At 50.7% G+C, this 27,811-nt stretch overlaps 1 protein-coding gene across 6 annotated transcripts; it reads right to left on the reverse strand.

Moving 5' to 3' along the window:
- Positions 1–439: 439 nt before the first annotated feature.
- On the reverse strand, positions 440–27,608 carry ZC3H18 (zinc finger CCCH-type containing 18). Of its 6 annotated transcripts, none has more exons than XM_061548284.1 (23): positions 27,447–27,608; positions 22,355–22,516; positions 21,304–21,441; positions 20,347–20,642; positions 17,380–17,598; positions 16,980–17,064; positions 16,044–16,201; positions 15,208–15,300; positions 13,984–14,183; positions 12,759–12,794; positions 12,221–12,368; positions 11,320–11,594; positions 9,624–9,893; positions 8,547–8,684; positions 7,832–7,930; positions 7,144–7,354; positions 6,859–7,007; positions 6,537–6,629; positions 5,825–5,982; positions 4,945–5,258; positions 4,055–4,157; positions 3,611–3,719; positions 440–3,027 (listed from the first exon to the last, which is right to left on the reverse strand). In XM_061548284.1, exons 2-23 carry the CDS (start codon positions 22,479–22,481, stop codon positions 2,670–2,672), a joined length of 3,777 nt encoding a protein of 1,258 aa, XP_061404268.1. In that variant the 5' UTR covers positions 22,482–22,516; positions 27,447–27,608; the 3' UTR covers positions 440–2,669. The 6 variants fall into 6 exon arrangements, with proteins under 6 accessions (XP_061404268.1, XP_061404272.1, XP_061404273.1 ...); XM_061548288.1 differs by having other exon boundaries at positions 22,355–22,468; positions 27,447–27,574; XM_061548289.1 differs by lacking the exon at positions 27,447–27,608 and adding an exon at positions 27,214–27,437 and having other exon boundaries at positions 22,355–22,468.
- Positions 27,609–27,811: the final 203 nt, after the last annotated feature.

Below are 27,811 nucleotides of genomic sequence, written 5' to 3' on the forward strand. Positions count from 1 at the left end.
TCTTGTCCTATGGTGTCCTTGCATGGTTCATGCTGTATTTTACATCGTGTATGTTTGTATTGTCGTGTTCTACGGTGGTGTGTTGTATTGTGTTGTTGGTATTGCTGTTTTGTGTTGCATTGTCGGTTTCCCCGTGCTGTGCCAACATCAGTGCTCTCCGTCCCAGGCCGCTTGGGGCTCACGGGAGCCACCGCGCCCTCGTTCGCCACCTGCCACGCAAACGAGCAGTCTCATCAGGTTCAACAGCAGTCGCTCCTTCTGTGGACAGAAGTGGCCCAGACCTTTTGATTTCATTCTCGCCGGTCTCAGCCCGCCCGCCCGCTTCTCGATCACTCCACGTGGCCGCGTTTGAGCGAGTCCTCGTAGCCGGGCAGAGCTTTCGTCGGCGCACGCCCCAGTGGACGAGCATTCTCCACCCCAACTCGAAGAGAGGCGCGAGCAGCTTTGTCCGAATCTTTATTTAACGGCCTTCTCGTTCATTTCACTATTTACAAGGGGAGCGAAAAATAACGGAACGACACAATGACGACAGGGTGTGCGGCCGCCACTCAAATGCGTGCGCGAAGATGCAGATGCCCCCCTCCTGCACTACTCAAAACTCCCCCCCCCCGTTACAAACTCCAGTCTGCCGCAAAGTCGCTCGGCGAGTTTCAAACCGCAGCAGTTTGCAAACTTAACCTCACCCCAAGGTTAAAAACTGTCGAGTCCTCGAACGCTGCATTACGTATCGCGTCGCGTCTGATGCAACTTGTAATGCAGAGCCTGCAAGCCCAGTATCTCAAGCCGAGTCTGCAGCTGTCAGGCCATGCAGACTGCCAGGGGTCTGGAGCATGCATCTTAGTACAATCTCGTCGCGGCAACAGCTGAACAGTTGCTGGTGTGGGTGAGTGGGTTAAGCATTGTAGGGGTAAGCGATGGTAGGTGTGGTGGCATTTGAATAGGGAGAAGTTGCCCTCCCCCTCCTGTGATTCGAAATCTGGCTCCTTGCAGCCACCCTCCGATCCATCTTTTATAACGATTCTGGTAATTCTCCACACGTTACAGAGAAAGGTGCGGATTTGCGGCGTTCAAATGGCGATTCGCCTGGGAACGAAACAAAACAAAGCAACAGAAAGCGATAAAAGACTGTACATGTTTTATCTCTGAAAACTCAGCAGTTGCACACATTTTCCTGAACGACCCCCAGACTGTACAGGACTGAGAATACGGAACATGCGACGACTCCGTGCAGTGACACCTCGTGGGCTTGAGACGACAAATTCCTCAACACTGGATTTTCAAATCTCTGATGACGCGTGTAGGTAGATTCATTGGTGATGGAAGCGCAATGGTAGTGAACGACAAAGATGATGCACCAGTGCGCCGAGCTCCCACCAGAGCAGCCCTCCTGGGAAGCTGCGTGGGCTGCGCTTGCCCCTCTGCTGGAGAAAGCGCCGAATTTGCATCCTCTTTCTACCCAGAGCTACGAACCGTCCCTGCGACCTGTATTCTTGTTTCTATGCGAGAAGGGGAAAGCTGCACGCTTCACCTCCACGCCACTAAACACGCTACACCTCAACACGAGCGACGTGAAGAGAAGGGTGTGGGTCCGAGCAGCGATTCTTGACACTTAGCTCCAGGAGAAACAGCGGCAGGCCTCGGGTCTTGCTGTGTGAACTCACGGAGGGACCATGTGCGTTATCCAAGCCAGTTACCAAGCAGAGTTTACCGTTTCAACGTCCCCGACGGTGGCGCGCGGCCACGCAATACGTAACAAAGCCTTTAATGATTTTTCAGGGTAAGAGCGCAAACATTCACATCGTGCTACAGATGCTACTTCCGTTTTTCAGGCGCATGATTTAACCCTGGATCGTCATCATCATCATCATTGGTTAGACGACACAAGTCTTCTGCTGACATCTCACAGACACGGAGGAATAATTACATCGTTATAACCTGTGGACGCTGCCTGCAACTCGGCCTCCCAGAGTCGAGTTCCAAGCCAATGAATAGTGAAAGAGCGATATCCGTCTTTCCCTGGGCTGAGAGTCGCCCTGTGGAAAATGGGTTTCTCCTCATCTTGACAATCGGCAGCTACGGCACGTAGTACCATAGCAAACTGGTTTTACGTAAACAGCACGGACGACTAAAAACTGCCTCGTCGCAGGAGAGCCGGCACTGGCGAGAGCGTCTGCTAGCCGAGCCCTAGCGTGCGCCCTGGGCGATGGAACCGGGCCAGGAGACGCAGGACAAACAGGGTGAGCCGCCGCCGCCACTGGGCGTTACGTACAAAAAAGAAAGCAAAATTACGCTGTAACCATCTGTGTGAAAAAAAAAGTAATAACAGCAATACCAAAAAAAAAACAACACGAGAAAATAGCTCTACGTGTCACATGGTAACGCGTCACGACACACCAACGCGGTGCAGCCCACCGTCACCGGCGAAAGAGAGACTGGGGGGTAGGGAGGGTGGCGCCCGTACACCAAACGCAGCTTCTGCCCCCCCCACCTCCCATCCCCCAAAGCACCGTGACCTCCCCCACCGCACAGCGTGAGCGGGCAGCCTCAAGGCTCACGACAGGGTAACCGGACGACTGACCGACCACACGCAGCGCCCATCGCACCGCCGCAACCGCAACCACCGCCGCGGTGGGTCGGCAACCGTCGGCGCGAGAGGGCGGCCGCCGTCGTTACTGCGCTTTGCCGGGCATCTTGGCGCGCTTGCGGGCGATGGCATCCTCCACGGCCTTGAGCTGCTTGAGCAGCTCCTCCCGCCGCGTGGACGTGCTGCTCTTGGAGGCGGCGCCTTTGGCGGCGGCCGCGGCTGCGGCGCCGGTGGCGCCGATGGCGGATGAGGCGGACGAGGCGGACGAGGCAGAGCCTGGCGCTGACGAGGCGGAGCCCGGCGCCGACTTGGCAGTGCCGCTGCCCCCGCCGGAGCCGGTCGCGGACGGGCCCTGCAACTTTCCGCCGCCACCGCCGCCAGATGCCGGCGCGACCGCCGATGACGAAGACTTCAGAAGATGAGGGGGCGACGGGGGGCGCTTTCTGTGGGCATAGCGGGAACAGGCATCCCTCCGATTAGGAGAGACGTGAACCCGGACGGAGCGACAGTGGCGCTTTACTTATTGAGAAACGACTCGAAGGGGAAGATGTCCCTTGTTACATTTTTATTATTCCAGTCCTCCATGAGTGTTTTTGCATGGGAGATTATACCAGAGTTGCTCGGGGAAAACGCACGGTACGTACAAACAGGCAACGTTCAACGGTCTGCACAAACGGGTTAATGAACACTCTTGCTCCACACTGACATCTCCTGGTCACCTCACAAGCCCAGCAGGTGTAAGAGTTTTATAAACATCTGTATAATCCACCGAACCCTGCCTCCAAAGCACTGAATAATACAATAAACTACGGCTCGTCATGTGGCTTCTGAATGGGCACGGCCACTCAACGTGTGTGCGCGTGTATGTGTGTGCGCTTGTGCGTGCTTGTGTGTGTGCGTGCATGCGAGTCCCAAACCCAACAGCCCTGCACAAACACAATTAGGACAAACAAAACAACGTGTTCCTCCTAAACCAACATCAGTGGCAACAAGGGGAAACAGGAGGAGGGGAGCACAAGGCCTGACCTGTCGGATGGTGCGGGTCCTTTGAGGGGGGAGGGCGGCCTGTTGGCATGGCGATCGCCTCGAGGCGACGGAGGACGACCGACGGGGAACCGCCGCTCCCGGTGCGCTGCTGCCGGGCGCCACCGCAAAGCGCAAATCGGTGGAGCGCAAAAAGCGGGAGAGGAGACACGCACGTCGGTTAACGCCGGTGTGCCCCATCTCCGTTCCACAGCAATGCTTGCACGGCGTTGTTCTGGATGTATTTTCTCAAGTGCTTGGTTCTCGTTTTAGTTCAGCAATTCTACTTGGCTGTAGTCCTTACTAAACATTAGTTCCAGTCGCACGCGCATTGTTCTCGAGAACGATATTAATACTTGGTGAGATTAAACCAGGCAAGAGTAAGGTGGAGAGTGGGGTGGTGTGGGGGTTGGGGGGTGGGACGGGAGCTGGAGGGAGGGCACTGACCCCGGTCCGGTGAGATGGGGGCCCGTTTAGCTGGCGGTGAGCGAGGCCGATCCTTGTCGACCGGCTCGTAGCGCTTCCGCCCGTCCCTGTCCGTCGCTCCGCCCTGCCGACGGCGCGCACAAAACATTGCCCGACGTTATAACTCATCGTCGTCACGAAACAGTGTCTGTCCACTGCTGGATGAAAGCCTCGACGTGCTGCAATCCGTCTCCCTTTGCGCAAGAGCTGATTTCATTGCTCCGTCTCCGCGGCGGATGAAATCGCGTGTATGGTATTTTCCTTTGGCTGCCATTCTGTTGTTATTCTTGCTCAGGGGCCATCGTGCCTTCTAGCGATGTTAACTGCCCAATCCCACTTTTATCAATGGTCAACATGACGTTGGAGAACACGTATAGAGAAAAACATAGGCAAAACAAGAGGTTCAAGTAACAGCAGTAGCAAGACACACCTCACAACCTGCCTCCATTTCACGACTTTATGAATTGATATTTGTATTATTTGGGTTTTTCGGTAAAGTCACGTAGATAGGTTCAAAGAAAATAACAAAAAAACTAGGACGTTTCGATCGCAACACAAGCGGTCGTTCCTTTTCCCGATGACGACCGCTTGTGTTGCGATCGAAACGTCGTAGTTTTTTGTAATTTTGTGTTATTTTCTTTTAACCTATCTAGGTGACCTTACCGAAAGCCCCAAAGAATATGAATTCCTGCAGTCACAAAAGCCTTAAGTCAAGATTTAATTTATATTCGATGAAGTAATCAATTACCGGAAAAAAATTCACACTCGATAAACAACCCAATCAAACAGGTGACAGCGGATTCCTCAGCAACGCCGGCATTGGCCAAGGAACAAAACATCTCCCACGCACGCGTAAGCACAGCTGGCCTTGCCTTGCTGACGAGCGTGATCTTGATGTCCTTGTGGCTCGACTGCGGCAGTGGGGCCCCGGCGTGCGCCGCTTTGGCGGACATGGCCGGGGCAGCCCCCCTCCCAGTGCCGGAGGGCTGGACGGCGGTGGGGGGCTGCAGGGCCGAGGGACCCCCCCCGCCTCCCCCGCCGCCGCCCGTGGGGGGCTTGGAGGGTGGAGGGGCGCGGCCCGTGGACAGCGGCGGCAGTGGCGTCGCCCGCTTGCGCTCCCGCGGCCGCTCGCGCTCTTTAACGACGACGACGCTCGGTTCCTCGCGTTTCGGTTTGGTCGTAGGGGCTTCACCGGAGATGGGCGCAGAAGACAACATGGCACGGATAGCACACGATGACATGTGGCCCAGCAAATAGCACACGATGACACGTGGCCCAGCAGATAGTACACAACAACACGTGGCCCGGCAGATAGCACACGAGGACACTGTGGCCTGGCGGCAACACGCTCGCCGCTTCGTTGCAGAGTTTCACAGGTTCGTTGGAATCTAGCGGACGCCCCGATTAGTACAGCGGTCGTGCATTACTCGGAAAAATACGACGCGCTGTCCGCTTCACGGTGGATGTTAGAGGTGCTGTGACGTCATCTGCAAGAGTAGGTCATCGTGTCCCAGAAGCATTGTCCAAATTTGAAAAGTTACCTGCATATTACTGATGTAATTTACGTAGAAATCATCGCCCCCCGACTGCGATAACTGAATAAAAGTCTTAACACTTAATGAGGCTTTTCTGGGTAAGTAAACGAGCGTAGTAATAATGATTAAAAACCCCGACAGCACACAACACAACACACATGATGCCGGCGCGCGAACACCGACGCGAGCACCCACGCCGGCGCGGACGCGACCGCACCTCTTTGCCGCGGTTTGGGCGACGCGGACGGTGAGCGCGAGCTGGCGGAGGACACGGGGCTCGCCAAGTCGGCGTACATGTTCTCCGAGTCGGCACTGTGCACCGACTGGCTCGAAGCGGCGCTGGAGGCCGATGACACGCTGCTCATGCTCAGGGACCTGCGGGCGGCGGAGAGGAGGATGAGGAGGAGGAAAGAAGGAGGATGAGAGGGGGGATCAGTTGGCGAGCAGCTGAACAGGGCGAGCTGCTTGTGAGCCGCTGAGGAGGTGAACAGCAGAGGTAAATGAGAAGGTGCTCTCATGAGCAGGTGCGAGCGCGAGTGAACGAGTGGGTGAGCAGTGGCCGAGTGTGCGAGTTGGTGAGTGGTGGGAAGGTGGGTGAATGGGTGCGCTGCCGAGATGAATGGGCGAGCGAGTGAGCAAGAGGAGTGGGCTAGTTGATAAATGGGCGATCAGGTGAGTAAGTGGGCAACCAGGTGACCAGTCGAACAGGTCAGCTCAAATGCTGTGTTCGAGTGAGAAGGTGAGCTGGGTGGGGGTGAGTGAACAGGTCAGCACATGAAGCATGTGACCAAAGTAAGAGGGTGAACTTGCTCGCGAGTGGATGAGCATGACAGCAGGTGAATGAGCTGGTGATTGAATCAGACCGTGACTTGAGCAGACAGGTGTAGGGACGCTAATGGGACAAACAGGTGAAGGAGGTGAACCGGTACCTCGAGTGTTTGGAAGTGGACGAGGATGGGGAGTGCGGAATGGAGCGCGACCGTGATCGCGAGCTCGACAGACTCACGGAGCCTCGGCCCTCCCTGAAACCACGACCGTCACACAACCATCACCGCTACATTAGCACATCACCAGACCCACCACCGGCCTAGTCACGGGGTACCACCTATGCACGCGTGTTCATTTGGCACGTAACTGATCCATCAGTTAACATCCAGTCTGAGAGAATTGTATATTTATGACTCGCTCTGATACAAAAAGGATATGCTCTGTTAGAAAGGTGCCTCCACCCACGCCACCAGCTGCTCTCACCTCTGCGGTTGCGTCGAGTTGATCCACTCGGCGTCGCCGTAACGTTTTGGCGGCGGCCGGGCATTGGCTGCCCCGGCCCCCACGGGCGGCTGCCGCTCCTTCCTGCGGCCCACGCGCGTCTCCGCGGTGGAGCCCGCCGACGGCCTCCCCTGTCAGGGTGGCACGCGACGTCTTAGGCAACGTCTCGGCAACAAAGCTCGGCCAACCAAGGCTCGAGGGTTTAGTGAAGCGGCGATTGTCAACCTCTCTGAGTAGGCGAGGGTTTAATAAATGACGACCACCAACCTCAGAGTCCTGGGCCGCTCTGCCGTCCGCCCCACCGGGTCCCGTTGGCCCACCGGCCCCTTGCCGGGAATCCACGCCGCCCGCTCGCCCCGGCCTCTGCCCGCGGCCACCGGGAGGCGGTGCACCCGTCGTCGTCCCCGGTGGTAACCGCTTGCCGGGCGGAGACGCGCGCTTGGCAGACAGGGGGGACGTGCGCTTGCCCGCTCTGTCCCTGCGATTGGGGCGATGCGTACTGTCTGGCGTGCGTCTACATGTGTATGCCGCACCTCTGCTCTGTACGTTAACGCTTGCAAGTGCATCGTGTGCTGTGTGTGTGTATAAGCGTGCATGTAAAATGGCGATGATAATTACATTTATATAGCGTCATTCGTGCAATTGCATCCCACAACGCTGCACATAAATTAACCAGTTCCATACAAAAAATAAAACCCCAATACTTAGCAAATAAATAAATAAAAGTGCCTCATTAATAACGAGAAAAAAATTCACTTAACAATAAAATTACCGCAGAGAAAATTCATTAAAATAAGTAAATCCACGTAGGAATAAGTAAATCCGTTCGGTCTCCATACCCCCCAGACCACAATCGATAGCTTGGAGAGACTTTCACCCGGCAGTGGCTGGACTGTGGGCAATGACGACGACGATGATGGTACACGTGGCGTGTGTGCGCGTACGTGCTTCTCACCCAGTCGCTGGGAGCATCTGTGCAGCTTTGCCCTTGTGCTGAGGGCGGACTCGAGGGGGGGACGCGGAACCGGATGGGGAGTGAGAGAACGAGTGGGTCCTGGGGCGTGGGCAGAGATGCACGGGGGCAACGGTGAAGGCAACGACCACCACCGGCGACACAAATATCAACAACCGACCACTGGCATTGGTCTCCGAGTGGAAGCCAAGGTCACAGGAGAGGGTAAAATGAAAAATGTTACCATTTGTTTTACCAGGGAAGGCTATGTAGCTCTTTTTCAGAAGGCACATGGTCACAAATGATAGCTCAACGAAGTGGCTTACCTAAACGTGGAGGAAAAAACCGGAGGACCAAAGAGAGAAATCTATATAATCACGGAGAGAAAATGCCAACTCCAAATATACAGACGTCAGAGTTGGGATCGAACCCGCGACCTCCTATATACCAGGCGAGGTAGTTAACATCTCGCCACCGTAATAAAGGCAGGGGTCCAGCCCGGTCCGTGCCAGTTAAGTCCCCTCTGTTCAGTAAACCGCAGTCACTTGGGCATGTGGTGGCAGGACACGTGGACTACATGACCCCGCCAACACGGCCTCACCCGCCCGAGGATCTCACCGACCGGGGAAGGGGACTGTGTCCACAAGCATCCCGATATCACCCGCACGCTCACGAGCATGGACGAAGTTGGGGGGGGGAGTCGCCGAGCGATGCTGACCTGGAGCGGCTGGGAGACAGCGAGGCTGATGTGTGGCTTGAGTGTGACGAGAAGGAGGAGCGGGAGAGGGAGCGCGAGGCGGAGCGTGAGCGCGAGCGTGACGAACCGGAGCCCGAGAACGAGCTCGACCTTGAAGACCTGGGAATGCACGCACGCGTGGCCCTTAGCATCCATAACCACACAGGAACACGCACGTTCAAACACATATGCACACACTTGCACGTGTTTACATACTAAAGCACACACGCACGCAAGCACACGCAACAAACGGATACGCACACACACACAGACGTCCATTAACGTCACCAACCAACAAGCGGACAGCTCTGCGGCACAGTTAGGGAATGTGAATGTAAAGCTATAAAATCGACTGCCAATGATCAAGATGCAAGCATTGGATGGTGCGTATAAGAATCATTTACTTCGATTTCACATGAACTTTTATGTAAATTACGTCTTAATGACTGCACAAAAGCTGATGACCAAAAAACCGAAAATATCTCGGAAGTCAAGCAGGCTTTTGTGTCTGGATAGTGCTTGCATGGGCAACGTCCATGCAAGCCAGGTGATCACAGGCAGCTGCAAGGCTGTGCTAGACGAGGGTCAGCATGCACTGCTGCTACAATGCACGTTAACAGCAGAGAGCACAAACATAATACAAATCGCTATTTCCACTGATGATTACGATGATGCCCATCGTCACCAGCAATGAGCAATCCTCTGAGGATGAACGTCTCCACCCACCAGCCACCACGTCGCATGATCACACAATGCAAACAATCTGTCTTGAGCGACTGCAGGCGGGCTGAGCTCAGTGGACATCCTCCCCCCGGGCACATTGTTCCCTCCTTTAGCTGCGACTCCATCGTTAGTCTCCACCAATAATTCCAATGACGGGTGAGTAGGCAGGCAGGTATCACTATTTTCCACAGTTTTTGCTGTGGGGGTGGGCAAAGGGCAAGTCACCCGAGTCACTCCTGGGTGTCTCTTTCCCCGTCACTCGTTTGGCCAAAGGGCGGTGGGCACTGGGGAGCAGCAGCAGCAGCTGATGGGAGCGCCGCCAGCTCAGCTGCGTACCGTGACGACATGGAGGCGGAGGAACCGGGGCCGCGGTGGTGCCGCCGCCCGCGCCGGGGGTGAGTGGGCGACTCGCTCCCTCCCGGCTTCTTCTTGGGCGACTTGGAGCGCTGCCACGGGTCCTTCCAGTCGTCGGGCCGCGGGGGCAGGCTGGGCCCCACTGGGGGAGGTGGCCCTGCCCCCGGCCCTGGCCCAGGCCCCGCTCCCGGCCCCCCTACCACCACCGGCATCTCCTTCTTCTTCGGGGGTAGCTCCACCTCCATCGGCCTGCTGAGGTGGACAAAGACAATGGATGCCCCGATACAGAAGCTTCATGCTCCTGCCGAAAATTCTGAGACATACGGCCCAGCTGTTATTTTTGACATAGCTAAGAAAGATTTATTTTGTTCATTAGCATTGTCCACGACAATGCTAATGGTTCATCTTCTTGGTTCTTTCGGTAAAGTCACGTAGGGAAGTAATCAAATAATAAAAATAAAACATAATAAAATAATTATATTTTATTATGTTTTCTTTTTATTATTTTATTACTTCCCTTCTACGTGACTTTACCGAAAGAACCAACAAGATGAATCCCTGCAGTCACGAAAGCTTTAAATCGAAAAATGCTAATGGTTCTTTTGGATTATACATTATACAGTTTTGAGTCCATACATAATGGAGGGTTCGTGCCTATAAACATCTGGCAGTTCGCCAGCATTAGTTGAAGCAAAGCTGACTTCACTGATGATGTCGAAACCAGGTCCAGAGTTTGCTTGTGTTGAATCAATACTGTCGAACTGAATGCCATGTGGACGATGGGGTGTCAACCAAAAAAAACTTAATTTTTTTTTTATCTGGAGACACCAATATGAGAAGGAAACATTATCTCATTAATTGTGCTTTGTGTGCTGTGTCTTCCTTTTAACAGATTCTCGTCGGTGCTGTTTATTTAAGATGTTAAATGCTGGATGCTTTGGAGGTGGCTGGATGGTTTTCCATGTGACGCAGTTGTTGTTTGTTGAGATTTCTATTTGCTTCACCGCGGTACTTAATTTTGTTTTCCTTTTGTCACGTTGGTGATCCAGGTCACTCTTGCAAATCAGACTCACCCTGCTATCTAAGTTCTCACCCGGTTAAACAATATAAATGTCAAGCTTGCTGAGATCCAAAGTTCAAATTCAGGTTTCAACTCCTCCCCGTGATTACAAGTGTAGCGAGCTGATAGTCTCAACCTGGTTACCATGACCGCAGAAAACAACCTCACGTTAAATTGGTTTTGCACTTAGTCTGGCTAGATTCCAACTGAGAACGATAAAGAAAACAACACTTAATTTGTCAAATACTCTAAATGCATGTTGATTCTAAATATGGAGAGAAAAACCAGAGGACCTGGATAAAAATGCACGCGACCACGGGTCGAACATGCAAAATTCAAATGGAGGCATCAGGATCACGACCTCCTGCATACCAGACGAGGGAGTTAACATCTCACCACCATGGCTCCTTGCGGGCTGACGCAATGCTCTAGCGAATTACGAAAAGCCTCCTTCCTCTGATGGCACGTTGCGCTATCTCGGCCGGGATCAATAACAACTGCCATCGACACTGGCATCGACACTGGCATCGACACTGGCATCGACACTGGCATCGACACTGGCATCGACACTGGCATCGACACTGCCATCGACGCTGCCATCGACGTAGTCAGACAGACCTGGGCAGCGGTGGAGTCTTGGGCCGCTTCTTCTCCTTTTCGCGCTCCTTCTCACGCAGCATCTTGTCCTTGTCGTCGCGCCGCGCCTTGACTTTGTCGGCATCGCGCTCCCGCGTCTCCGGCTCCTTGCGTCGCTCGCGGTCTCGGGCACGCTCCCTCTCGCGCTCCCGCTCGCGCTCCCTCTCCCGTTCCCGTTCGCGCTCTCGCTCCCTCTCCCTGTCGCGGTCGCGCACGCGATCCCGCTCGCGGTCCCGGAATCGATCCCGCGATCGGTCCTGCAGAAGCGGAGGGGGAAACAGTGCAGGGGAACCGCATGCGACATTCACGTGGTGCGGAACTTTCGAGTCTTATCTCTCCGACGTTCCCCTCGTTACAGAGTGTTCGTGACCTCGATGATGGAGATGCGTTATTCTCCGTCACTTTGCTATACTATTGCTATGCTCTCCCGGTCACATTTACAATACTCTGTCCATCTTAGTCTCTGTGTACCTCTGATCTACCTTTCCCCTCCAATTGACCAAACATTAATGGTTTATCCAGCAGTTTATCCAGATTTTCCCCATCATAGACAGAGATATGGGTCCAAAGCACTTTAGTTTACATCTTTCTATGATGATGTTCAATCTGGCTCACTTGCCAATCCGCCAGTAATACGCCTCTCCTTGCTGTCCACAGGATACGCGATAGCTTTCTGCAGCACCTCCGATTAGCACGGTCGGCTACGTACGGTGCGCAAGAAGTTCAACATAGATCCATACCATAGCTGCTATTTTCCTCCTATATGCTGCACGGATCGCCCGAGTTCCGCATGCGTGCACGAATACATTCGTGCGTGCATTCGATCATGCGAGTACAAAAACTGTATGCTGTGCTGATGGGCGTGGGGGCATTTCTTCTGTACCGGGCTCGGTGGTCGGCCTGCTGTGGGTCCGACCCGGTAGCGGTAGTGTTCTGGGTCCGTCCACTGCACGCGGAAGTTCTCAAAGTGACCGCCGCGCCAGTAGGGGTCCGCTTCCGGGTCATAGTAGGGGTCGCAGTAGGGGTCGTACCTGGACGGCATCAAACACCCATCCTCTTAGCTTTTAGTCTGAAGTATCTTCAGCGTGCTGAGCAGCGCATACTCGCTCACATCACCCGACGGGAAAACTAATGAAATAAATAGTAACGCCAGACAACTATTCACAGTGCAGTGACGTCGATGCTACCGACATGTGTAACCCCGACACACTACACTCTGCAATAACATCTGAGGAGGTGACATGTCAAGGAAGGAAGAGATCGGACACAGTTAGTGTTAAACCACAGAAGGGTTGCGACCTATGTTAATCAAGAAGAGACAGAAGACAGCAGTGCAGGTCTCACACACGACACATCGGCTGAACATACTTCAGCATTTAAAGTAATTGCTCAGAGCGGAGGCTGCTCATGACCAAGCTTACCCGTAGTCTGGAGCCTCCTGATAGGCCATCACTTCCCTTAGCGCAGCAGTTGGGAGAGAAAGCAAAAAGCAAAAGCTCAAAATCAACGTTCAACATTCACTGGGGGACCCCCTCGCCACCGAGGCCAGATGCTAGAGCTGCACAGCGGCACAGTGCCCTCCGCTGGACAACACGACGGAGAGAAACAGGATGGACACGCTCTACACAAGAATACACGATGGGACACGCTCACTGCGAGCATCAATGCAAGCCACACACATAACGCCGCACAAACCTCTGCAGCCGATTTTCATTCCAGCCACAGGAGAACACAACCTCAAGAAAAATCGGCTCTTGCCTTGTAGATACACACGTAGGCTGCGAGCCCTGGGCTGTCTGAAAAGCGTTTGAAGCTTCATTAGTGAGGAAAAAAATTCAACTTAAAAATCATGGTCAGCTGCTTCACCATAACGCTCCGCAAATGTCATTCGCAAAGGGATTAATGTCTGTGTCGACGACTCAGAAAATATTTGAGCGGCTGCCACATTACATCCAGCATACCTCTCGCTATGGGCTGCGGTTACTGGTCATATGCTGCCTACTCAAGTGTGCTAGCACCCCAGAAAATATTCAGTGAGAAATCCAGCTACAAGTGAGACTGTGGGTCTCCATGTGAGTCTGTGGGTCTCTATGCGAGTCTACATGTAAGTATATGGCTCTATGCAAGTAAAAAAAACTATTTAGATTTTAAAATAGTTATTGACTCTATACGAGCTGATGGCTCTCTATGCGCGATCGGGGCTTAATTTGAATCAGGTGCATCTTGCATCAGCGACCTGGAACAGGACATCACACCACATCCAGTGTCCATCTCAATAGGGATTGTGGCTATTCGTCAGGTGCTGCATATTCCGTTCTACCAGCAACCCTGAAAAGTGGCTTATCATGTGTAAATTTATAGCAGCCAAATACTCTAAACACGTGATGTTGATTTCTAAATGTTGAGGGGAAAACTGAAGGACCCGGAAAAAAATCCACACGACCACGGCGAGAGAGACCGCAAACTCCAAATATACAGGAGTCAGGGTCGGGATCAAACCCATGACCTCCTGCATACCAGGCGAGGGGAGTTAACATCTCGCCCCAGCGGTGCCCGTAAAATGAAAGAAACAAAAAAATATTTCTGCTCCCAGCGCAACCGCATCCAGAGCAGTGAGAGACGAAGGAACCCCGCTCGGCTCGTTACCCCATGTCGCGTGGGTCACGCGATGGCGGCGGTGGCGGCGGAGGAAGGGGACCGCCCATGCGGAACATGCGCTCGCGGTAGTACTCGTTCTCCTTGTCGAAGTCCCGCTCCTCGTCGGCGCCGCCGCCCACAGTCACCGTGAAGCGCTTCTCCTCAAAGTCGGGCTCCTGCTCTTTGCGCAGGCTCGCCTTCTTCATCAGCTGCGCCGAGGCAAACCATGGGGAGCGCGTGGTGCCACGATGGGGGGCGGGGCAGGTGTGGAGATGTCAGCAAAGCCCACTTGGGGGAGGTTTTAACTTATTTTTCAGAAGCAACCTGGCCACAAATGGTGATGTGGCCCCAGCGGCTGAGCTTTCGCCGATCGTCGCAAAGGTTCGCGGTTCAAATGCAGCAGTCTCCCTGGTTTTATATTAACTGTAAAAAATACCAAGAGCCGGCTGCTTCACTTAAAGCGGACGTTAAAGATCCTGTGATGTCATTCGCAAGAGCATGCCACCGCGTGCGAGCGTCACAGGATACATTTGCAAGATTACCTGTACTTTACTCAATTGGGATTAAACATGGCAACATCTGCTCTGTACTGCCCTGTACTGCGAAAACGTGGCAGACTCGGTGACAGCATTAAGCACCCATGACGCATTCTGCACAGGTTGTTGCATCGTGCTTTATTGTAGACTAGCTTTACTACCCGGCTTCGCCCGGGACTTGGATTCACCACGCCCGGCTGCCTTTGTCTCCCCAGTGGCGATGTTTACACACCACACCAGTTACTCGTTTGAGGCTGAATCGACCTAGGGGAGGCCCAGGACTGGTTAAAATAATCGTCACCGGTGGTGGCCGTGAGCGGGCATCGAACTCGGGTTGCCGGGTTCGTAGCGCAGCGCGCTAACCACTACACTACCGCTCCCTCCCCACACACACACGCGCGCGCGTCCATAGGTACACATAAATGCGCTTGCTGCAGACACAGAACTTTGAGGGTGCGTATGGCAGTAAACGACTCAAATAATAAAGCAATGCTGCGCGAAGAACGCCTTAGACCTGCAACACATTTGTATGGCACTTTACTCGCGGAGGGTTGGGGAGGGATGTGTGAAATCAGCAGACACACGTATTCACAAATTTCCCTTTTATATATATATAGATATAAATAAATGTGTAAAAATATTATTTTATGAATGAATCACTGCAAACTTAGATGCAAGCCCTGCACGCGTGCGTCACCTCCTTGGCGTGCCGTAGCCCGCGCTCCCAGGCGCTCTCCACTGGAGGCTCCACGGGTGGTGGCGGCAGCAACTCCTCCATCATCGCAGTCGCCTGCAACCACCGTACGAGACACGGAGATAGCGACGTGCTCAGCCACGGGACGGGACGAGGGACACGTGCCGGTACGAGAAAGGAAGGCAGCATGTGCCAGTACAAGAGAAGCAGGCAGCAAATGCCAGTAGGAGAGAAAATTAAACGAATTATTTGATGATGCTGCTGCGTTGGCAGTTGTGTACAAGCACAAATAAATACAGCTTGCCACATTGGTCAACACTGTGGCCTTAAAAGGAAAAATATATATTAGACAATGTTCTAGGCAATGGCCGTTCTTCGCAGCAAATGATTGCGCTAAAAGCCATCTTTTATATATTTTTCTTTTAAAGCCAACGCGTTATTGACGAATGTGCATGAGAGCAGTGTTACGTCAATTGCATACCGTTGAATTAGCTCCGGTTGGAATTATATTTTCCTTTCCCATGCAATAATTTAGCTCCAGTTTCAGTTCAGTTCTTAACCAAAGGAAAAATGTATTTCTTGTTCTAGAATTTCAGTCTCTTATAGTTCTCAATTACTAGTTCCACCTCCTCTCAAACAGATATGTAAAATATAAATATGTAATGTCATTATATCTGTAATTGGTATCTAAATGACACACCTCCACGTAAATGATATTCTGTACATAAATGACACGAGCATTTATTAATTGGTATTCTTCATCGACAATTCTCCAGTATTCGGCCCTTCTGTGTCAGGCGTACGAGAGGCAAGCACCAGCGTATGGTTGAGCATCTCACCCACGGGTTAGGGGGCACGGCAGGGTGTGGGGGCGGCAGGTGAGGGGGGGCCCCGTTGGGGGAGAAGGGGTCGATCTTGGGCTGGATGAGAGAGTAGTTGCCCTTGTCGTTGACCCCGGGGTGGATGAAGCGGCAGGTGAAACCCCACGTGCAGTTACCTGGACCAGGCAGTGGTGCGGGTGGGGGGTTAAGGCCAGTAGTGGAACATTAAACAAAGAGAGAAGGGGCACGGGGGGGGGGGGAGGCAGTGGGAGAGAGAACACCACACTTCGGGTCACATGGTTTTATCTGTAAATTTCTCTTTGGCTATTCCAACTGTGCTCGAGCATCATGTCATGTAACAGGACTTGTTCAGATACCTTTGATTGCATTTTATCTTTATTCCTTGCTACAGAGATGGCAGACCTGATATTTTTAATTATCAAGAGCTGGAATGAAGTAAAACATGAATTTTACGAGATGGATTTTTGGGTGCAGTCATTAGTGATCGGGCTGAGACCACCAAATCACTACACTTGAGAACTCCGTTGAATCTGCCTGGATCTGAACCGAGGGTCTCAGCAGCATCAGCTCGGTGCTCTTAGTCTTAAGCCACCTTTCCGGTGATGTAAATAAGATGCCTCCAGATAGTCATATCAGACTGTCGAGGCAGGTCCTATGAAGGTCGACACGGCACACGAGGGGGTGAGAGGCCAGCACCATGCCCGTCCGCCGTTGTCTCACTAGTGGCTATGTTTACACACCGCACCAGGTTCAAATAATTGTCACTGGTGTTGGCCGTGAGCAGAAATCGGACACGGGTCGCTGGGTTCGAAGCGTGGTGCGCTAACCACTACACTACTGCTCCTCACCGTAAATAAAACACACATGCACACACACACACACACGAGTTTACACAGCGCGTGGCGCTCACGACAGCAAGAGCACGTCACGCACCTTTTATGAAAAACCTGCACAGAGCCTTTGGCCGTGGTCTCCTATCCACCGACTCCTTCACCTCTCCCTCTTCCAGGTCATCATCCTGTAAAAACAACCACGTCAGGGGCAGTCACCTGACCTCGATTCATGCCGCTGTCATGTTCCTAAACCACTCTCCACGACAACATCTTCAACTTTGCTCACTAACACCTTCACCGATCACTGAGTGGCAGCCAATGGAGTGAATGCACCCGAGAGGACACCCACAATAAAATCAGCTCATACGCAGAAGCTTGGCGAATCGTTGCATGGCAGGACCATGACAGATGGTGATGGCTGGGCCTTCCTATAACAGTGGATTGATTGTGGATAATTTTGACGATGCTAATGATGATGTTGTGACGTAAACAAGACCAACCTCAATTTCTCCATCGTCGTCCACCTCCCCATCGTCGCCCGACTTTCCCTCGAGTCTCCGGTCCCTCTCTCCCACCGAGGCCACTCTCTCCCCGAGCCGCTCCTTCACCCCGAGCCTCTTCTTCTCGCCCTCGTCCGGGGGACGCTCTGCGGTAACCGCCACGTCCCCTGGTGCCACAGCAACCACTTCCTTGGAAACTGCGCTCTTCTGCTCCTCCGGCTGAAAGATGGAGCACATTTTGTTTGTTAGCTGAGGGTAAGTAAACCCACGGAGCAGCTGCTAACACCCCAGGTCAGATATTATTTGTACACAACACACGCTGGATACACAACAACAACAACCACCATTCACTACTAAGCGGCGGTGACGTCACTACGGTGCTTGTGTCATGCTAGGTGCACTTTGAAGCCAAGTGAAGTGTCGTATGCCCACTGGTAAGAGGTCATGGAACAGACCCAATTGCCATGAGTAGACTGAGATGACCGGCAGATGCCGATGTATGCATGTTAAACTTGTTTTGCACACGATGTAGCCATCCATTCTAAACAGAGACGCTTGCACCAACTATGCTTCCCACTGTGCCAACTCTCTGGGTTTTAGCCGCCCGGCGCTCTGCTCATTGTTGTGAGCATCGCCCCCCTGCCCTCACACACACACACACACTCATTCAATTCAATGCAAAGGCTACGTTACTTCAAGCAGTGCAAGTGCAATTCACCCACAATTTAATTATGCCACCCAAAACACAAAAAGCTCTTTATTACTACTACTACAATTGCTTTGTTAACCCGGGAAAGCCCAAGTCTCAAGACTCTTTTTCCATAGATCCTTGCTTCACAGACGGGGAAAAACCTTGCAATGCGTTGTCCGATTAAGCAATATATACTCTTTGGTTCTTTCAGTAAAGTCACGGAGGTAGAAATAAAATAAAACAAATCACGACGTTACGATCGCAACACAAGCAATTTTCATCAGGTGGAACAACCACAGCAAGAAAATGCTGAAGTAGGCAAGAGAGCTGCCGTGGCAAGAGGTTATATAGGTAAGAAAGGGGGGAGGCAAGGGGGGAGAGAGAGAGAGGGGGGGTGTGGGGTAGGGGAAGAGGACGTGAGGCTGGGGGGGGAAGTGGGCGGGACTAGAAGTGGGAAGCTGAGTGTGAGACACGGGCGAAAAAAATAAAACTGTACAAGTAAACGGCAGGTACGATGGAAACAACCACAACCAGTTAAGGCATTACCTGGTTAATAACATCCTTCCAATGACTGTTCAATTTGTATCCATCTTCTCGGTTGAAGTTATGTCTATGTTTATACATCTGGATGGCTTCATGAACAAACCTTTGATAGTTGCCCTAAGGTTTGCAGAGTACCTTGGTCTCGGAAAAAACAATATTATGCGAGCCCACAGCATTATAACAATGGTCAGCTATGGCAGAGGTATTGGTACTGCCGTGTTTAAAATCTGCCTTGTGTTCGCGAACACGGTCCGAGACATATCGTTTCGTTTCCCCAATGTAACTGCTACCGCAGGTACAACTTAGTTTGTAGACTCCAGGGTATTGCATATCAGGAATGACCTCCTTCACAGATGGGATTAGATCACGGATTTTGTGTACTGTATTGAATCGGACCTGGATTATGTGTTTGTTTAAGATTTTGGAAATCTTTTTGGTAACACCTGCTATGTATGGTAAAGTGATGGTTTTGATTTGCTTCTCAGGAGATTGTTTCTCCATGGTTGGAGAAACAGCTTTGCGAATAATGCGGTCCGAGTACCCATTAATCTTGAGGGCTTGTTGTACGTGTTCCAGTTCACTGGCTAGGTGGAATTGGTTGGAGATGCAGTTGGCCCTATGGTGTAGTGTTTTGATGAGGGATTTCTTCTGGGCCGGATGGTGGTGGGAATCAGGTTTTAGATAGGAATGTGTGTGGGTCGTTTTCCTGTAGACAGTGTGTCCCAACGAGCCGTCAGGCCTCTTCTCAAACAAAACATCCAGGAATGGTAGCTTACCATCCTTCTCCACTTCCATGGTGAATTTGATGGATTGATGTGGTTGAGAAATTGGTTCAATGCTGGCAAGCCAATGTGGCCAAATGACAAAAGTGTCATCCACGTATCTCTTCCACAAGACGTAGGGTAGATGTCTGGATGGCATCTGTTTCAAATTTCTCCATGAAAACATTCGCTATCACTGGTGATAAGGGGGAACCCATGGGGGTACCTTTATTTTGTTTGTAGAAAGTACCATTCCAGGTGAAGTAAGTGTTGGTAAGGGAGTGCCTAAACAAAGTTGGTACATCAAGATTCAGTCCATGTTGGACCAAGTCTTCAATTATTGCGAAGGTGTCAGGTACAGGAACCTTCGTGAACAGAGAGACTACATCAAAGCTGACAAGCAAATCATCTGGAGACAGTGAGATGCCCTTGATTAGAGAGCCCAAGTGAGCTGAGTTACGTACTGCTGAGGTAGTCTTGCCCGTGAATGGAAGCAAGGTCTCAGACAGAAATCGGGCCAGTTTGTAGGTAGGTGAGTTGATAATGGAAACGATGGGCCCAAGTGGAGTACCTTCTTTATGAATTTTTGGAAGACCATAGAATCTGGGTGGTCTAGCAGCAGAAGGTTTTCTTTCTACCTACGTGATTTTACTGAAAGAACCAAAGAGTATGGATTCCTGCAGTCACGAAAGCTTCAAATCAAGATTAAGCAATATATGGAAAAATGTATCTATATTAAGATTTGTCAAATTTTTACCATTATTCAAGCACACAATGTGACAATCTTATCCTGCAGAGGCGCATCATCGTTGGTTGACACTCATATTTCTGGCCTTGTTAAAATTCACTGTCAAATTGCAGCCGGGCACCGCTACTTTCGCTACATTGACATCACCGCGTAGAAATTATATTGAAACATACGGTCAGAACCTCATTCCAGCACTACGTCGCAAGCACCTCTTTCGCAATTACCTCGGGCACCTCCTCCTCATCGTAGTCCAGCTCGTGGTCGTCGAGCTCCCTCGACGCGCCGTCTTCCGGTTTTTCGGCTCCATCACTGCCGGCGCTGGCGTCCTGGGGGCTCGCTCGGCTCGTGGCGCTGGCTGCGGCTGAGTCGCCGCTGCCGCCGCCGGCGACTCCGCTGGGCTCATCGGACGACGCTGCCACTGCTACCGGTGTTTCTTCTTCCCCTTCTTCTTCCTCTTCCTCCTCCTGCTCGTCCTCATCGGCCGGAGCTGCCTCCTCGTCGGTGGGAGTGGCTGCACGCACTAACATGAGGTCACGTACAGAACAAAGGTCACACAACGACGTCCCGATGTTTCGAAGAGCCTGCGCTCGACAATTTGCTCCAGTCACTCTATCTTGCCCTCGTTCAGTATCTTCCTTGTAATCTCTTTCATCGCTACTGCCGTGGTCATTGTTATTTTTAACTAAACGCCTTGATAACTCCACTGATGTTAATAACTTGCTTTACCAAATTGACTGTTTCCTCTCATCTAGCTGTGTTTAACCACCACCACATTGCAGGACAAGTAATAACTTTGTTCAATTTAGTACTCTAATCAGTTCTACCTGCACTATCATTATTGCCCTCTGTTGTTACATTGAAACTCTCCAACGTCATTCTTTAACCACTATTCCTCTCACCGTGACTCTACAAAATAAATCTTAGCTCCTATCTGCTGTCCTATCATTAGTGCTCTATGTTGCTGGCTAGAAAACTCCATCTCATTGTCTCTTGGCAAATTCCCATCACCTCGCTCAATACAAAAACAACATTAGTGCTTATATGCTGAACAATCAGCAGGGCTCTCTGTTGCTGGCTGCTTTGTGTTATGGGCCTTGTATTGAGCAACTAAGAAAAATAAATACACGATGTGTTTGTGGTTCCGGTAGTCGGTGAAAGTTTTTCAAGGAGACACCACGCACCCTGGCCGTCGCTCTGAGTGTTGTCGTTGTCGTCAGCTGCTTCGGACGAATCCGTGTGATGTGCCGTCATTGCTTCATCGTCATCATCCTCCTCCTCGTCCCTCTCCTCCGACAGACGGGACCCCTCCTCGCTGTGCCCTGCAGGTGTCACCACAAGACAGCATCAGCTCGGTTCACCGCAAATTATGGTCGGCGTGAAGCTACGGGACCAAATGCTGACTACCATCACCAATTCTCAGAAGCTAAGCAGTGCTGAGCATGGTTAGTAATAATGATACATTTACATTTTTACTTGTCACACACATAGTATTCGCTCACTCTGACAGAGACAGAACGACTCAAAGGCATGGTGAATCACAGACAAGCGGGAAAGGCAGCAGCTAGGCGGTAAGCAGATTGGCAAAACTTGTGCAAGCTCTGTGGTCCTCTATATATGAAAGTGTTATCGGCCAATTAATGTTTTGGCATGCAGGAGGAAATTGGAGCACCTAGAGAAAACACATATGTGCGAGGGGGCAAAACTCGATCCCATACAGATGGAACAAGTGGAGTCCATATTTTCTGTAATGTTTTCTCCTGGAAAGCGAGGGTATGGCATTTCGACACCCAAGGGAGTTTCACAACATTTGTGTCAACCATAAAACCTACCTCTACAGGGCTAGATGACAGGCATGTGCCACCACCGCAGTACCTATATCGTGTGTTGTATGCTTGGCCTGCAAGGTGTCAAGGACTGTTAAGAAAACTAAGTGGGCTTAGGTAGGAAACATCACAAGAAGTGACAATGGCTGGTGGTCAAGATTAAAGATAGTGGCAGCCAATGGATGAAACGTGTCCATGAGGACGTCCACTGCGAAGATGAAGTGATTAAATGCAGCTTGTACGCAGGTGCTAGGCAGATTATTACACCACAGGATGGTAAGATATGGCAATGGTTTGGGAATGACTTCATCCACCAGTGGATTGATCATGGCTGATGATGAGCCAGCCAACAATGCTTCCCCCACAACCCCATTCTGAGCGCACCACGAGCCACAGCGAAACCACTCACCCGCATCGCTCCCGTTGTCTTCTCCTTCTGAAGAATCGGCCGGCTCCGTGGGGTCCGTGTCGCCGTTCGAGCTGGGGGAGCCTGAGTGGAGCGTGTCCGCCATAGGGGGGCTTTCTGGGAAGTCCATGAGAGCGGCAGCGGCGGCAGCAGCCCGAGGGACGTCTGCCGAGACGCGCGTCAGGACGTTAGCGCACGCATGATGGCACGACGAAAGAGAGCAGCCTCTAAAGCACAGTTCAGCAGTAACTGTTGTTTGTTCTGCACGTTATCTATCCCTCGTTGTTTTTTAACATCATATTTGGTCTGCAATCACTTCCTTACTGAGAGATCAACTGAAATACCCCTTTGTTTTGATGCCTCGACATGCTCCGCATGGAAGGCGTGGTAGAAATAGTAAATGCTTTGATGAAAACAGCGTTCCTGAACGATCGCAACTACAGTTGTTCATTGCAATTTTCAGCATGAGCGATAATATAATTAATCGCATGCAAAAACTCCCCGCAAAAAGTCGATTATTGGTTTGCCAGACATCAAATTTTTATTGATAACACTCCAAGTCCAAGCCCATGTGTGACTTTGCATCTTTTGGAATATAATGAGTGGTGACTCATGAGCCCGACTGCTGCTGCCTTTTGATGGTTGCCACCGACCAATCATATCACCGTGCGGTTTGACTATTCACACGTGCCAATGGGTTAACTTGCTAAAATGGACTATATTCTAAAATTGATTCCACAACTTTTACAATTGAACCTTATGGCGAGACCCCGGTGTCCCATAAGCCCCTGGCTCTCGCGTAAACTGCGTTGCGACGTCATTTTATGTCTATTGGAAGGCGAACGATACGGCAATCTATTCCTCACGACGGGCTCTACACGATGCGCTAATCAAAGTTTCAAAGCTTTGTTTCTTCGGCGCATTCATCCTCGCTGCGCTTAGACGACATGCCAACAGAATGATCCGCGCCAGGTGGGTCGCGGCATTAATGTGTGCGGTGGGACGGAGTTGCCAAAAATAAATACATTTATTCCGATTTTGATAATCGATTAAGAAAATGATTCCTGAAAAACCAATAATCGATAACACCTAAAACTAATGAAAGTTTATATTAGTCAGCAGGTGACCCGGCCTATCACAACACGAGAAGCGATATAAGGAATTCCACTTTGCGGAAAATTAACAGCTTGGAGAAGATGATTCTCTCCACACTTGCTTTGGGCACTCGAAAAACGCATTGGTATCGGCGCACATCTGTGATCCAGCACTCCGGGTTGGTGGATCACACAAATGTTGTCCAACTCCCTTCCAGTGGGCGTCAAGGTGCCATACCCTGGCTTGCCAGAAAATGTGGACTCCACCTGTACTATATATATGGACCAGGCCGACAGTTTCACCTCCTCACATGCTTGAGTTTTCTCTCACATGCAAGCACTCATGCATTGTTCGATAACACCTTAATATATAGAGGACCACAGAGGTTGGGGTGCAATTTTGCACCGGCTCACCACATGGCTGCCTTTCCGTTTATCCGTGGTTCTTCACGGAGTCGTTCGCGAATAATGTACGGCGGGTTACAAGTTGAAATTATGGAGATGAACACCACCGGCAGTTAATTTCAGATAGATTTTCAATTCATGAGAGTAATGCTGCAACAGGAATATAAATCACGTTGAGAAACCAGTTACAAAGAGTAGACTGAATGTCTTAATATGACAGGACGCTTAACAACTGGCTCAATGCTGCATGCAGGGTGAGAATAAAGGGCGCGCACAACACTTAGATTTACAGTTACAACAAGAGTAACAGAGGCTTTAACAGCGTGAAAATACATTTTTTTTACCGAATTAGGAACGAGAGTGGTGCACGTAAGCAACAGGTGGCACCGTTCAGGGCCACAGCATGGAAACTATTTGCTTTTTCTCATAATCAAAAAATCCAATTGTGCTGCTATCGATATAATCTCATGAGACAACAAATTCCAATTCATAATTATTAGAACCAGCAGTGCAAAATCATCATGTGCTACAGAGGACCCCAAATGGTGACAATAAAAAAGTACTTTAGAAGTCCCCGTCTTCAGCATCCTCCCTGTATGCACACGTACTTTTTACACCCCCCCCCCCCCCCCCACCTGCGTACATATGCTTGACGCACCTCCCCGAATCCTATAACACGCAGAAACGACGAAGGATTCATGATATTAACGTGTTTAAGCAAACAGATAGTCTACCGCCGGATTATCTAACTCCTTTGAAGGCAATGTCGACAAATTATTATCAGGGCTTCAAACCCCCCCCCCGTTTCCTATGCGTACGTACATTGTCAGTAGACCCCCCATACGCAAGCGTACGCATTTGGGTTAACCCCCCCTCCATGCGTACGTACTAAATGGATGGCCCCTATCCACACAAGGGACATGCATGTTTTGATGCCCTGCAAATGTTCACACATATCAAAGCAAATTGAAAATTTTCCGAGCAGGAACATGCCAATTTAGGCAAATATGCAAAAATAACAATGCTTTCTTGTGTGCAGTCATTGGCGACCAGGCTTAATGTTGGGTTTATCTATGGCAGTATATAGTACGGTATATGCTCGTGTGATGTAAGAGAATAAGGTTTAGATGGAAGCATATTATAGAATTTTTACGAGGTAAAATTGTAATGTATTACTTGCTGTTAGTAACTCAGCTTATTATAGAGTATAGTAAGTATACTGATGGTGCGATGCAGTTTATACTTTAGTTTTTTATGTAGTTTATACTTTAGTTTTCTACGTGTTGTTGAGTAACTGCAGCTACATATCATTAACATTCCTTTCCTTTGTTACTGCTAATCCCTGCACCCCCCTTGGTTGCTGCTGATCCTGCATAATGCATGGGCATAATATGACTTTGACACCCCCCCGCCCAACGCCTACGCATTTTCCATGAATATGCTGAATCCCTCTTCACATGCACATTCTTTTTGTTAAGGCGCTCTTCAACCCCCAATGCAGCTTATATATAAGCTCCTAGTTTGGTAGTGTCTCATTCTTCACCTGAAGACGGCTGCTTGCGTTGTAGCCGAAACGTCGTGAGAATTGTTTTATTATGTTTTATTTTTATTATTTTATTACTTCCCTTCTACGTGACTTTACCGAAAGAAACAAGAAGACAGGCTGAGATCATCAACTGGAGAACCTGGTATAATGATTTGGCAGAAACCTGGACTCGACCCCAGGATCTCACTGGTGCTGTCTAAGTCTCAGCACTACGCCAAGCTATTATCTGCATGAGCTACTTGGCCCTTACTGCTGACTAGAGACTATATGCATGGTGAAAATGTGATAGAACAATCACAGCATCACTACAGTCATCTCTCACACACTCTATGAGTGTTTATGATTGGAAACATTGTGAGTAATGTAGGTGTGCTGCTATATTTACAACAGTGAATCATGCTTTCAATCTATGCGCGGCACATCATTGAGACACAAGCTCCATTGCTAATTCTGAACACTTTCCCTAAAGCCCCATGTACAATACTGCATTCATTCTCATTTGGCCCTTTTGTACAACTGTAGCTACTGATCAATCCAAAGCTGGAGGTGGGCCTCCCCAAACCGCACGGATCATGGAGATTAATTGACGATACTTTTCCATGCTGGTCAGTGTGCGTTCAAGATGGAGAGTATGGAATCGGGAGCATAAAGTTAAGTAAAATAATGCACTGCTCTTTGCTGATCACAACGTGGAACCCAGTAGACTATAAAAAGCTGCATTGCCGTCGTCCATCCAAGACTATGCAGGCTCAACTGTGCAGAGATTCCTAGATTTGATTAGATCGGCCACATTCCGTGTGATTTTGTCATAGGCTTGCAACATATTTAACCATTCAATTTTACCTTTGTAAAATTGATTTTAAACTGTATACAGTATATGGGGAAAAAACACCTCAAGGTGTTAGTTTCTTAAAACTACTGGTCAAAACTGTTGTGAAAACTCGATATACTGTATAGTCTGGCTTTACTGCAAAATTTGCGCGTTGGCAGACTTTAAAAAAAATAATTTGTTGAGTTTTGGTGGAGCAGATTCGGAGCAAAGGTGCAGTCGTAAGCGTACAGCGTCATGAAGCCGGTTACCTAAGTTTGATTCCTCATTTACACACGTGGTATGTGAACCGATCCGGCCACTCACCCATCCATTCACCAACCCACACTGACCATCACAGTGCAGTATGGTCAAACAACCCCCATTGCTGACACGGAGTAGGGATGCCTTCATCCAGGAGGGTTGACAAAGTAAAAAAGGAGCTGCGGATTAAACACTAAGAGCGAGGCAACAGCAGTAATGATTTATTTGTGAATTGACGCCCATGTTTAATTCGCTACACAAATCAAAGGGTCATCGACATTAAGGATGTTTTCTACTGTCATCAGGGAGGTCAAATCGGCCAATGGCACACAACGCCAAAAGTTATTATTTTCCTCACCAATGCTTTTTAAAATACAAAATTGATGAAGTCGCACTGAAGGTGTTTATGCAACCCAACACAGCTCCAATACTTATCAACTATTTAACACAAGCACCACACCATTGAATAAGGCCACATATCGGTGGTCATGCAATAACACGGCAGGACAGAGCACTGACCATTAGAAAGTACAAAGTTTAACTTACGCAATAAGTATCAGTTTAATTAAAGTAATGAGGAGTCGTACTGTGATTGGGGAAATTAAAAACTCGACGTTGCAGGCGACTGTCCTACGCTGCGTTGAGACTGCCCCCAATACAAGCAACTCGTACGCAGCACACTTACCAACTTATCATTTATTAGCAACAGTGTTAACAGTAAAAAGGCAACGTATAACCACGTAACTGTCAATTATAGACGTAGTCGCGGAGGGGAGGTTGGGTTTTGTAGGACTCGTCCTCTGCCCCCCCGAGCCTCATCCAGAGGCAGTCAGGAGGACCAGGAAACTCCGAAGGCTTAAAAATCAACGTAGGCCCGACTAGGCCTCGGCGGGGTCTTTAAGCTGGCACGGGCGCCACTCTTGTTAAACCCGGCTGCCTGTCACGTCCACCCTTCACGAGTTCCCTCGCTGCACTCACCGCTCGGGCTAGCAGTTTGGCGGGCTCGCGAGCCGGCAGAGAGAGCGACGAGGCTGTGGGTCGCACCGGTCAGCCGGGCTTGATGCTGCCTCGCGGCGTCTAACGGCCACCATAGGCGTGCGCCGATTGGCTCGTGGTGCGTCACGTGGCCCCACTCGCGAGCGCCGTCATCGCGGGTGTAGTGATGCGCGAGCGCTGCCTCCCCATCCACGTGAGGCTTCACCACCCCCCACCACCCACCACCACCAGCACCACCCCCCACCACCACCAGCACCACCAGCACCACCACCACCACCCCCCCACCAACACCAGCACCACCCCCCCACCAACACCAGCACCACCCCCCCCCCACCACCACCACCACC

The sequence above is a fragment of the Lethenteron reissneri genome, chromosome 9 (assembly GCF_015708825.2).
Source record: "Lethenteron reissneri isolate LAM-NWPU_2019-01 chromosome 9, ASM1570882v1, whole genome shotgun sequence".
NCBI classification, from domain to species: Eukaryota; Metazoa; Chordata; class Hyperoartia; order Petromyzontiformes; family Petromyzontidae; genus Lethenteron; species Lethenteron reissneri.

What these genes read in the sequence shown, in the direction of transcription:
- ZC3H18 (XM_061548284.1), bottom strand. Translation starts at nt 22,481, where the DNA reads ATGGACTTCCCAGAAAGCCCCCCTATGGCGGACACGCTCCACTCAGGC. An exon ending in ACGACGATGGAGAAATTGAG is followed by an intron (nt 17,065 to 17,379) that starts GTTGGTCTTGTT and finishes TTGTTTTTACAG; the next exon opens with GATGATGACCTGGAAGAGGG. An exon ending in CAGGCCGACCACCGAGCCCG is followed by an intron (nt 11,595 to 12,220) that starts GTACAGAAGAAA and finishes CCGCTTCTGCAG; the next exon opens with GACCGATCGCGGGATCGATT.